This window comes from Primulina eburnea, unplaced genomic scaffold (genome assembly GCF_022965805.1).
Source record: "Primulina eburnea isolate SZY01 unplaced genomic scaffold, ASM2296580v1 ctg1068, whole genome shotgun sequence".
In the NCBI taxonomy this organism is placed as follows: domain Eukaryota; kingdom Viridiplantae; phylum Streptophyta; class Magnoliopsida; order Lamiales; family Gesneriaceae; genus Primulina; species Primulina eburnea.
Window position 1 is genome coordinate 366 of NW_027330612.1, and position 13640 is coordinate 14005.

At 35.4% G+C, this 13640-nt stretch overlaps 1 protein-coding gene and 1 pseudogene across 1 annotated transcript; one reads left to right on the top strand and one right to left on the bottom strand.

The window, feature by feature from the left end:
• Positions 1-391: 391 nt before the first annotated feature.
• LOC140820491 (K(+) efflux antiporter 5-like) lies at positions 392-6840 on the bottom strand (annotated as a pseudogene).
• Positions 6841-7581: 741 nt separating this feature from the next.
• LOC140820490 (DEAD-box ATP-dependent RNA helicase 7-like) lies at positions 7582-13634 on the top strand (the record flags this gene model as incomplete). The annotated part of the gene is given in 15 exon segments (XM_073180782.1): positions 7582-7919; positions 7922-8242; positions 8844-8978; positions 9327-9467; positions 9562-9673; positions 9851-9921; positions 10059-10213; positions 10358-10469; positions 11301-11402; positions 11517-11577; positions 11664-11832; positions 11915-12011; positions 12095-12189; positions 12800-12933; positions 13452-13634. Coding segments are annotated over 15 exon segments (2065 nt in total), but the record flags the coding sequence as incomplete, so codon positions are not given.
• Positions 13635-13640: the final 6 nt, after the last annotated feature.

Here is a 13640-nt window from a genome sequence, read left to right on the forward strand (position 1 = left end):
TTGCCCCCTCTTTGTTTTGACTCCAAGAACAACCAACTCTTTATCTCGTACGAAAATTTTAAGTTTAAAGACAAAGCTTTGTGTTTCAAACTCAGTCGTAACAATCTAAAAAAACCATTTATTGCCATTCGAGCTGCTGTTCATGTGGGACTCCAGACACTATGGATCATATATGGTGTTTGGTTTTCTAGTGCAGAAATGAGAAATCTTTAAAAGGGTTGTTGAATGTTGATGGTCTTGATTCGCAAGAAGTCTACGGGATACCTTTCATACAAGAATTTATATTAGCACACTCAATGAGATTGAAAGCATTCCAAGTCATAAATTAAACACCGAGAACCTTTAGTTCATCAGTCAATTTCGGTGGAATTTTAAAAAATAAAGGGTATAATTTCCATTGACAAATCACTGAACACAACCCCAAGCAACATGGCGGCCGTGTGGCAAATAATTGATTAATGATAAAAATATATCGAGGAAATCTGTGACAAGAACAAAGACCCGAATAACATCTTGCTCTAAGCATTTCACTACTACGGTCAAATGCTTGTATGAATATAACCAAAGGTGTATATGCGCACAGAATCTAATCTAAGTCTCTCCAACAAGCTTTGATGTATGCCTGATCCATCAGTCTTGCTGCTGCTTTTCTATAACAAAACTGTCTATATGATCCACTTCTAATTGTACCGTGATCTAGTCAGACCATAAAGAAATCATGTAATTACAAAGATTTCACGCGCTTCGAGTCATTGAGACTTTTTCCTGCAGAAAATGAGTTTAGTATTATATTAGTTGATTGTGTAACGTCAAATATGAGATAATCCAGAGATTCAAGCTTAGACATTTTGACTTGTGGGCAGTTCGGATCTTATGCACCATATATTTTGTTCATTTGAATAATTGCTGGCGTCTCTGAAGTAACGGGCCAGGAAGATTATACAATCACCTCTCGTTGTTCACGGTCTCTGAAGGAAACCAGTGCATAAGAACACCTAGGTGCATTAAAGCAGGTATCAATTTGAATAAGACGGGCGTTGTGACCTGTAGTGTTAAGCGATGGCTTGTGAGTAGGCGACTATGGGGATTCTTGGAGTAAATTTGAACATTTAAAAAACTTACAAGGCTGAGAGCTGTTGTTCCAAGTAGAAGAAGATAGACCTTACCCTACATATTCTTTGAAAAGAAACCAAAGTCAGAATGGAACGAAGAAAAATACTATTCATGGTATAAACATATTAGCATCATGAAGAGCATTTTGACTCCCAAGTAGCATGTTCCTTAGCTAGCAAATGAATTGCACTTTCATTTACTTCGAAAAATGTGATTCTGAACATAAATCAACAAATGCATATCATGATATAATAAATGCTGCTCATGCCTTGCATGTCAAACTTTAAATGCCAAACTGAAAATGTTCACCAAATGTTACACGGCAATTGTGTGTAAAATTTCATTAAATTAAAACTCACAACACTATGTCAAATTCAAAACACCAACACATATGAACCATGCATGACAAAGGAGGTGGAACAAAAAATTCATGTATTGTCAGGACCATATCTGATTGAAAACAGTGAGAAATCACCTCAACAAGATGTAAGTTTGATGCACGACTAAGGAGAACAAAAGCAAATTCCCCGATTTGTGCCAATAGCACACCAACCTGCAAAGCACATAGCAACCATAAGTCAGAGATCCTTGATTGAGAAAAATAGGAAAGGTCAGACTTACAATAAATGATGTCCTAAGACTGTAGCCAAATGCCTTTGTAATCACTGCAGCGACTGTTGTTAACAACCACCACCAGAAGAACAGATGCAAGCAATATATCCACATGTGTCCAGAGGAACTGCACATGTATGAGCATTCCAATACTAGAAAGAAAGAGAGCAGCAAAGAGGTTACGAATCGGTTCGACCTACAAAAAAACATGCACTCAAAGAATTATCGAATGATTCATTCAGAATTACTGAAAACTAGAGTAAAACAGTTCATAAGAAAAATTGTTGGAAAATACCTGGTCTAAGGTATGCTGTGCAAATTCAGTGGTGGATATCATGACCCCAGCCACGAAGGAACCCAGCTCAAGACTAAGGCCCAGCTTATCACTGCACTGAAAAACACAAGATGAGATTTTTATTTCTCAATAACTTGATTTACTGATATAAATGTCACGAGAGACACATATACCCCACGACAATCTGATTACGAGGAATTTATAATTTTCTAGACTTGACTTTTCACCTTACTCACCATAAATGGGACCACAAACAAGGTGTTTACAGGGTTAACCATATTAAACAGGAAAATAAAAAAAAAAGAAAATTTACATAAAAAGTCAGGATTACGCCATCCTTACCCAAGCTGACATCAAGCAGAATGCCACAACAGCCAGCTGATAGAGTTCATTTGTCTAATGATCACATAAACAACACACAAGTAAGATTCAGGCGATGTATCTTAGAACCCCAGAGTGCATGAAAAATGAGAGCAAAAGTAATCTTATGGTCATCTTTCTATTCTTACAGCCATAAGATTGGAAAAACTTTAACTAGCACATGACGATTGACCCTACTTGAGGTTAATATCTCTTTTACAGCATTAATTACACCAATGGTTGATAACTATTCAGAGGACTACCCTGGTACTGGATTAAATCACAAGACATCAACAACATTTTCTCAATTATCTACAACAATTAAACTTAAGCATTACTCGTGAATATGTCAAAAAATTCTTACACAACAGATTAAACTTCTAGGATCAGACCATGTTTTCTTCGAAATTAAATACACAAAAAAAACTGTGAAGAATAGTAAAAAAATGTTATGATTACTAACTTGGGACGATAGCTGTGTCATCAACTTTAAAAACCGAGGAACAAAAATCCAAGTCAACACAGAAGCCAGAGCAAGATAAATGGACAAAGTGAGTAGCCTGAAATTAATACCAAACAACTGAACAAGAAAGTGATGGTATGGCAGACTAATAAGTAGTAACAAATGCTCTAAGATGAACTTACACTTTTCCCATAGAGGCCATTCCATGCAAAATGCCACTGCTACCGCTACCGAACAGGGAGCAAAGCAAATAACAAACCCACAGCACAGTCCTGGAATATTATTTGAATAGAAATAATAATATTCACCCAATGGTAATAAAAATAATAACTTGGCCAACTATATCAGGAAGATTCAAATCAACCTGAAAAATAAGAGTTCCAATTGTCACTTGACCATGAAGGGCACTGTTACTGTTCCTCTCAACCAGAAACTGACAACCTGTGAGGAATTATGCCAGAAAATTAATTGTTACGTGATTACATCCTTCGGTACACGATACAAAGGCTCGTAGTTGATTATTTGTACAAGAAAATCAGATAAATACCACAGCAGTTGACGACATTGAGAGAAAACAGCCGACAAATACACCATCTGACAATTTTGCTCCACATAACTGCAGCCATCAAATCATGTGTCATTGGCATAAAATGCCAAAGCAAGTGTCCAAACAATATCAAGATGTAGGATATCAGATTTTTACCATTGCAGTTATACCACATAAAAACATAAGAATAATTATCTGAAGAAATCCACCAAGGACAGCGACAGGTCCCACAACTTTAAGCTGCATCAGTTACATATATTAGGACAATGCAGAAACTATAGGTGGACAAATATGCTGTGAATAATGACATAACAAAAGGAATTGTACCTTTGATAAAGAGAACTCCAGCCCTAAAGCAAATAGGAGAAAGACAACTCCAAACTGAGCCACAGTCTCACACTGAAAATGAATGGAAAACAAAAAGGAGATAATTGGGATACAGGAAAAAGTAGTGTATAAAATTGCCCCTAACTCGTTGCTAAAAAAGAATTTGCTATTATATTTATGGTAAAACCACTAAGAATAAAACAGAGACCATTCAAAGAATGCAATTAGTTAAAAGTATCTATAATTTAAAAAATGTTCTATTTGAGAAGGAATGAAGGGCACAATAACTGATAAAAAATTGAATTCAGAATTGAGAACAGGTTACCCTGTATTATGAAATGTAAACTTAGCAAACAATTATCTCTAGATACAACACATTCATACAAACAGCTGTTGAAATGGCTTGATGTAGACCAATAAAGAGACAATTGAGTTATATTAGACCATAAAGAAGAGATAAAGTCTTCTGTGAATCACTTGGCAAACTTCTTGCCGATCTAAAAGCAAGCAAATAAATTTGACAGAATATCAACTGATTTTTATCTCCTACTTCCGATAAAAAGCTAAAACTCCCAAGAATAAAGTTTTAAGACAAAATATATTAACGTAGGCATCTTGTTGAGCACTCGAGAAGAAAATCTAAACTTACTCCCAAAGGGTTCAACAAGAAACAATGAAATTGTCACGATGAAATGATACATACAATGATACAAACATCCGGTACATATTTATATATTTTTAAAAAAGATGGAAATTCATTGATAAAAATCCTGTTTTTTTCCAGGTGTAAGAACATAAAACAATACCACCTTGATTTGGCAAAAATTGATCTAAAAGGTAACAGTGTAATAATGTCAGAAAAGTAAATAATCAGAATTTAGCCATGTAGTTTTCACTTCATTTAAAATTTACGAGATCTAACAAATAAGGAAAACTTTAAATCACATAAATTTTGAACTAAACAAAATACTTAAGGTCATGTTGGTACAAATGCTAACTTTAAAAGTAAAAGAGGAATGCAGAGAATTCAGAGACCTATGTTAAAGTTCACTTTCAGCCAAAGATTTCCAACATCCAAACAGCAGAAAGGAAGAAAAGTATAAGACATTCCTTTTGGAAACTTAGAATTATTTTAGCAAAAGGAACATCGTAGAATAACACACCTGTACCATCTCGCTGATAAATTTTAAACCACCAGGTCCAATTATTGATCCCGCAAGTAGATAGCCAACAATAACCTTTTATCCAAACCCAATAGATAAGAATATGTTGTTCTTGAAACACATAATTTACTTAAGGTAAAAGTAGCCAAAGGCAAAATAAATAATTCAGAGAGCACAGGGAATAAATAATAATGGAATAAAACAGTATTTACAACAAGCAAAATACCAACCGGTTGTCCTAAACATGAAAAGATTATTCCACCAATGGCGGCAGAGACGATCACAACTACCAAGTCTGAAATCAGCCTACAAGATTTCAACATTGCATATGATGTCATATGTACCATGCAAAGTTTGAACAGCAGTATTTACAAAATACAAAACTCCCCAACTCCACCAATATGTATGTGGGCGGGAAGGGCAGAACACACAAACATTGTATGGTTGTATGTTAACACACCCTCTCTCGCATGAATTGCTTAAGTAGATTTACCTAAAATCTACTTGGAGCACAGGATATTTGACTTTTTATTCGACATCACAAACACATTATCCTGCAATAAAGCATAGTGAGTGAGAAAGGATTCATTCATCGCCAACAACACTGAAACTTTGCTAAAGAATTCCTGTCTTTACATCGTTGCCCATAAAAAAAGTTTCACCTTTTTATCAATCAGAGTTGTCATGTCATCAGAATCTTCATTCTCAAGTGAGAAAACATCTTGAAGCTGGAAAATTTTGGTCCGACTGGAGAATAAGTGTAAAAGAGGTTCAAAATACTGGAATCATTTTCTTGTAAATTGACAACAATCTATATTATTCAATTGAAGAAGCAAATTCATGCTCACTGCCTTACTTGGCCTCTTTAGTTTCGTTCTTCTTTATCTTCTCATGAGTGATTTTGGCAACAGTCTCCAATTCAGCCTGACCAGTCATGATAGAATCTAATGTTAGCAAAAAGGTATAACATCGATCAGTTCATAAAGAATAGAACGATTATGACCTGAAAGATAAACAAGAATATAGAATTAAAGCATATGCTGTCCGAAAAATCACCAGCTATTTATTTATTTATGATTATGATGGAATGACCAAAAAACCAACTACCTTTCACAAAATATCTAAGTATTATTGCATTCATTTTTTTTTTTATAGCAAAACTATTATTGCATTCAATTCTTTCTGCTGAGAGTAATCCAAAGTATGAAGAGAAGTACCACGAGTCTTCAAAAGCATGATGCACAAAAACACAAACCAGATGGATAAATAATTAATCTTTCACTCTTTATGATGAAGTAAATGAGAAAATCTATACAGCTTTAAGTTCTGATTAAAAAAAACTAAAATGCCCACTTCAATGCATTTCAAACAAAAGTCAAAAGAAGAAAAAAACAGACCTGTCGATCAGCTACACTGCTATTGAAGCTGCTTTCGCCAGAACCTTGATAAATGAACATGGAGAATGAAAGCAGTAACAACAGACAAGGTTTACCACCCGAAGAAATTACTTCATAAACAGTGTGCGGAAAAAAAAACAAACAGAATCCCCCCAGCCCATCTCAAAAACTTAATTTGACCATTTCTTTCCAAAAAGTATAACTTAAACCGAAATCAAAGTAGGAAAACAACTAACCTTCGGGCTGATCATTCTCAGAAAACTCTTTTTCCAAAACACGATCAAACATCTTCGCAATACTCCCCTCTCCATTATCAGCGGCCGTCGAATTTACCAAATCCCCATAAAACCTTCCCTAATTTCCTTCTCCGATGTCGCCGAAACACCAAAACTCGAGCAAAAAACAACAATTACAAGAATCAAAACCAAAACTCCACAACCCTTCACCATCCCCATTTCCCGTCAATAAATTCTTCAATTAAATTTCAAAAAACCCATCTTTTTAAAAATTCATTTTCTTTTTTTGAATAATGATAGAGTTTGGGGGCAAAGGTATTGGATTTGATGTAATCTTGTATCGAAAGGAACCCAGGATCCTCTTGGGTTAATTGGAATTTGATTTTTAAATAAACGCGAGGCGGCAAATCATTTATTGACACGTGTCCATTGCATGAAGTCAGTAAAACGTTTGCTAATTATTATTTGTAAATATATTCAAAACAACTTAATTTCCAATTTCACTCAAAATATTGCTATGTTCATTTATCATTGTCAGTTATTTTGAATGGGTTTATATGAGATCGTCTAACAGATTTTAATTATGAGACGACTCAATCTTATTTATATTTACAATAAAAAATAATACTCTTAGCGTAAAAAATAATATTTTTTCATGGATTACCCAAATAAGATATATGTCTCATAAATACGACCCGAAAACCGTCTCACACAAAGTTTTGCCTATTATTTTAACATAAACCAAAAATTATAATTAAATTTAAATTTACGAAAATAAATTTGAAGTCCAAATAATATATACATACATATGGATTGATGCACTAATAGAAATAAAATAAAAACCTACAAAAGTATTTTGTAATATTTATTTATTATTTAATAGTTTGTTTTTTATTTTGATTTTTAAAAAATTGAGAGAGCCCTAAATTTACAATTTTAACCTTGGGCCTGGTTACAAAATGAGGCCCAATTCAAATACCTCCCAGAACCCTCAACTTCCCGTCGTTTTCGTTTACTGTCCACCGACGCATCCAACGGCCAGAAATCGCTCCACTTTAATCGCCTATAAATAGCGAACCACTCTCTTCTCCTCTTGTTTCTTCTCCGCTGCTGCTGCTGCTGCGTCTCATTGATACACCCTCCCTGCAGCAGCGGAACTCAATTGTTTCCCTCTTACACACAGTAGACACACGCACATATACATACACGCAGTTTACGTATAGTCAACGATGCCTTCGGTGGTTGCGGCAGAGTCTCCATCGTTCGAGAAGAAGCTGAAGATGAAAAATGTTGAAGCTTGCTCCGTTGAGGAGGATTATGTGGAGAAAAATGGCAAGAAAGAGAAAAAGTCGAGCAAAAAGACTAAACTAACCTCTGAGTATGATACAGACTATTCGAATTCCAATACCCATTTGAAAAAGAGCAAGAGACTAAGCGAAAGGCACTGAAAATTGACGATGATGATGAGGAGGAGGAGAGGAGCGAAACTAGTATGGAGATTGGCGAGCCGATGAATGATCTAGGAAAGAAGAAAAAGAGGATGAAATTGAAAGACGAGGAGGAGGAAGAGGTTGAGAACCCCAATGCGGTGTCTAATTTCCGGATATCGAAGCCGTTGAGGGACGCCTTGAAGGTGAAAGGGATCGAATCGCTGTTTCCTATTCAGGCGATGACGTTCGATACTGTTCTTGATGGTTCGGATTTGGTTGGAAGGGCGCGCACTGGTCAGGTTAGGTGTTTTTTTTTTTTGGTTTAGTAAGATTATTTTTTTGGCGAATTGATGTTACAATTGCTATCTGGCTTCTGAATTTATGGTTTTTTTTTTTGGATTTTTATTTTATTTTCTGGATTTTTTATTTGATTTTCTCTGGTTGAATTCACATCAAAAGGTTTTTCCGTTGATATACTCTCCAGTGACTGGATGAACGTAGGATGTTAGTAGCTTGTTATTAGTGGATTCTATCCTCTAGGGACTGCATTTTCCTTAAAACGATGGCTTTGATAATGTTCGTTGTTCTGCTGGAAATGACAAAATTTTAGTATTTTAGCTGGTGTTATTGAGCTTATGTAATCAGGAAATATACAATCTATTGTACTTGATCGGGATGCAACTTCTTATTGAATGTGGATGTAGGCTGTCAGTGGTTACTCATTCTGCTATGCAACTACTGTTGAAATCCAAATAGCTAATTGTTCGATTTATAGTCCTGACTCTGGTGGACACCTGTTTATCTCTGAATAAATAAATAGATATGATTTAATTCCTTTATGTTTTATGTGTTGATTAAGCATTCTACATCTTTTCTTTAATTTTAAAAGTATGATAACAGGGGAAAACATTGGCATTCGTGTTGCCCATATTGGAATCATTGACAAATGGACCTGCAAAAGCATCCCGAAAGACTGGATATGGAAGGACACCTAGTGTTCTTGTGCTTTTACCCACTAGAGAATTGGCCACACAGGTATTTATCTTCTATATTTGGATAACTAGTAACTAGTAATTTTGTGAAGAAATGTAGAATAATATTTTCCTTATTTCCTTAATTGATTTATTCAAAAGAAGTTTCACGATTGTTAACCACATAAAGTGTTCTTTTTATGTTTATTGCGATTACTGAAAAAAATTGTTTTGGCCTTCCTTTTCAATTTTGCTCTATGGAATCCTGAATCCAAGATCTGAATACATATTCCAGATTCCAATACAATATCTCCGTGTTTCTTTTTTTTTCTAGATTCTTCTGATTATTACTTCTCTGAGTATCAATGTCTTATATTTTGGTCCCTACGTTTCTTTGTAAATATGATCTTAGGTGTTTTCTGACTTTGAAGCCTATGGTGGGGCATTAGGGTTGAATTCATGTTGCCTGTACGGGGGTTCTCCCTACCAGCCACAACATATTCAATTGAAAAGAGGTGTTGATATTGTTGTTGGTACTCCTGGTCGTATCAAGGTATAATTTTATTTAATGCAACTTTCTTCCTACTTTTTGATGGACATATCTGTACAGTTTTTAAATAGATTGCAAGTTTGGAATTTATCTGCAGGATCACATAGAGAGGGGAAATATTGATCTTAGGGCACTAAAGTTCCGAGTACTTGATGAGGCTGATGAAATGTTGAGGATGGGTTTTGTTGAAGATGTTGAACTTATTCTAGGTCTGTTAGATTGACAATTTTTTTTTCTATTTTTTCCTCTTGCTGCAACGATCGAGCATTTGCATTTGGATGTGACCTTATTATTCATTTAGACTTCTTCAGAGTACTTAGTTATTTCCTAATCTTAGTTTGTTCTTAATCTTGTTATTATAATTCATTTTAATTACAAATTTGAAGGCAAGGTAGAAGATGCAAGTAAAGTCCAAACTCTCCTTTTTAGTGCCACTCTACCAGCCTGGGTGAAGCAAGTAAGTTTTTCTTGTATTTCTTTGTTTCTTGGGTTTTCCTTGAAGCGGAAGATGCCATGATAATTTTGTTATTCAAACCTTCATTTTGGTCAGTTTTCCTTCCCCTTTTTGAACAAAACCTGCATTTGTCATGCCAGATTGCAGCTAAATTTTTAAAACCTGATAAAAAGACCGCTGACCTTGTTGGAAATGAGAAAATGAAGGCTAGCACCAGTGTGAGGCATATTGTTCTTCCTTGCTCTAGTTCTGCTAGATCCCAGCTTATTCCTGATATCATTCGCTGCTACAGCAGGTTGATTTGCTTCTGTCAACTGCATCCAATAATTTTACATGATATTTGGAATTTAATTGTTTTTTATGATCATCCTCTTTCCTATCTATTTATTGTCTCGTGTTATCATCCCCTCACCCATTTTCCATGGCATAATTTCTATAGTGGAGGCCGCACTATTATTTTCACTGAGACTAAGGACTCTGCTTCTACACTAGCTGGATTACTGCCTGGAGCACGAGCTTTGCATGGGGATATACAGCAGGCAACACGGGAAGTAAGATGTTATCCTTGAGCACTTATGTGTTCTATCTTCATTTGTTAAAAGAAGAAGAATTGGTTTAAAATGTGTTCTCTCTTGTCATTAGATTTTATTCATTGTATATAAATTGTCTCCTATATTCTATGTAGCACGAATACCTTATTTTTTTTTTTGAAGTTCGGATACGGATACGACACAGATACGGATACGACACGCGGATACGCGTGTCGGATACCTCAAAATCCGTATCGTTGACTTTTTTTAGGGTTGACCAGCCGGATACGTTTTGGACACGGCGAGGACACGCCATGGATACGGCATGGATACTTTTTTCGGATACGTTTGGGCAAAATTGCAAATATTTAAAAGTTTTAGGGGTTAATTTAAAAAAATTAAAATTTCTAGGGACTAAAAGAAAAATAATTAAAATAAATTTTATTGGACTTATAAATCCCTAAATACATTTGTCCGTTTCTTTCATTCCATTTCTATAATTTTTACTTTTCAATACTAAATTTATATAAATATAAATATATATATTTTAATGATTGTCGTATCCTAGCCGTATCGTGTCTAATATTTTCAAAATTTGACGTGTCGCTGTATCCGTATCGTATTCGATACGATACTCGTATCCGTATCCATGCAACATAGCCTATATTTACCCTATTGTTCATGTCTAAGCTTAACATCACTGATTTTCTATTATTTTGATTGAGGTAAATTGAGATTGCAATTGCAATGATATTCATTGTTATACGGTGGTGAGGAACATTTACAATTAGGCCTAACAAAATTGAAAGACACCATGGAGATCCTTGTAAAATTATCTTATGATGTTTTCAGGTTACCCTTTCTGGATTTCGGTCTGGAAAATTTTCAACACTCGTAGCTACCAATGTCGCCGCACGTGGATTAGATATTGATGATGTTCAGTTAATAATTCAGGTACTATTTTGTTTTCTTCATCTCACAACATGGTTCAGCGATACACACACACATATATAGCGCTTATGATACTCCTCACATGGAAGTCTGATGACAATATTTGTTATGCTTCAGTGTGAGCCTCCTCGTGATGTAGAGGCGTACATTCATCGATCTGGAAGGACAGGCAGAGCAGGTGATTGCTAATAATATGATCGTTTGCATTTTATGTTCATCTTTATGGTGCATGTCCATTGAGGAAGTACGTTGAAACCTTTTTAGGCAAAAGTGGTGTTGCTGTGATGCTTTATGATCCAAGGAAATCAAACTTTTCGAGGATTGAAAGAGAATCAGGTGTGAAATTTGAACACATATCTGCTCCACAACCAGCCGATATAGCTAAAGCTGCTGGTTTGGAAGCTGCAGAAAAGATCACCGAGATCTCTGATAGGTATGCAGCATTATGATCCAGAAAATTTGAAGTATATGTTTTCACTGACATTGAAAAAGATATCCATTGCTCTGACTTGCAGTGTTATTCCGGTGTTCAAGGCTGTGGCTGAAGAGCTGCTGAACTCGTCTGATTTATCACCGGCAGAATTACTCGCAAAAGCTCTGGCCAAGGCTGCTGTAAGTTTTTATATATTGTTTCCGTTTTACTTGAAAATTTATAACTTCCTTTGTTGCCTCAAATTTTTCTGTTTGTTATGCAGGGCTATACCGAGATCAAGAGCAGATCACTTCTCACTTCTATGGAGAACTTTGTGACAATTTTCCTCGAAAGTGGAAGGCCTATTCACTCACCATCGTAAGTTCTTGCAAGTCATTATCTTTAATTAATCTATAATTAATCTATTTTACCAGTGTGCTGGGGCATATGTGAAAGGTCACTGCATTTATGTGGATTGTTGAAAGTTTGATCTATTGCCCCACTTCTGTGATACACTAAGTGACAAGTTACCCTTGAAACATACAGAAAATTTTCGGTTTTGTATAAATTTAGCAAATATATTCTGCAACATTATTGTATTAGGTATGGCAAGATTTCTGCAGAGAACTCCTTCCAATTTTTGGACGACTTCTACGAAGCATGGAGAGATTTTTTTTCTCATTTGTCTTGTGGATATATTATTGCAATATGAAGAGTGTAAAATTTCTTCTCTAAGTAGTTCTTTCAATATTTTGTATTTTGTTTGTGAAAAACAAACCATGGTCTTTTGCCTATGGAATCATCTTAATTCTTGCAGTCTAGTTATTATTACCTCTGTATTTTGTGTTTGATGTTATAGTGTAATAGTAGGTTTATAATTAGTGATATTTATGATTTCCTGAGATGTCGGTTGCACTCGACTAGCTCCTTATGTTTCGTTAGTATGTTCTCCACCTTTTCCATTCTTACTGACATTGTGACATTCCAGCTATGTTTATGGGATTCTACGAAGATTTTTACCTGAAGAAAAAGTTGAGTCAATCAAGGGACTTTCTTTAACAGCTGATGGGACAGGGGCAGTTTTTGATGTGGCTGCCGAAGATCTCGACACATTCATTGCTGGTGAGTTCCTACCTGACATTTAATGAAAGTTGAAGAACTCTGCAATGCAAAGAATCCTTGAAATACCTCTAACCTGTGTTTGTTATCGAAATGAAATAAACAATCTTCACCCCATTCTCAATTTATTTTCTAAAACTACACTTTTGTCCTGTTCACTTTTTCCTACATTTCAGTTTCCTACACCATTATTATTACGATCCTTTCTATTTATCACCACTCCCAGAAAGAATCCAATTATTCTATTACACTCTGATATGATAAGCTGTATTTTTAATTTTAAAATATCTTTACGAACACAAACATATAAAAAGCTAAATAAATTACTTGTCATGTCTTTACTTGCGTCAAATATATGGTTGAAAATGTAACTTCAGAAAACAGTTGTAAAGCCCAATTCATTTCGTGGAAACACCTATTAAGAAGACTGATGACGTAATACCAAATAGTTTTTGTTCATATGCTATTGAATATGGATTCCTCTGAGTTGTTACACAACTGATGTTTACCGCATGTTGTAGGCCAGGAAAGTGCTGCTGGGGTGAACTTGGAGGTGGTAAAATTATTACCTAGTTTACAACAAAGAGAGCCGGCTAGAGGTGGAAGATTTGGTGGTGGTGGACGTGGTGGTTTCTCAGACAGGCAAAATGGTAGATTTTCTTTTGGAAGAGGAGGGAAAGGAGGGTTTGCCGATAGGCGAGGCCGTGGTG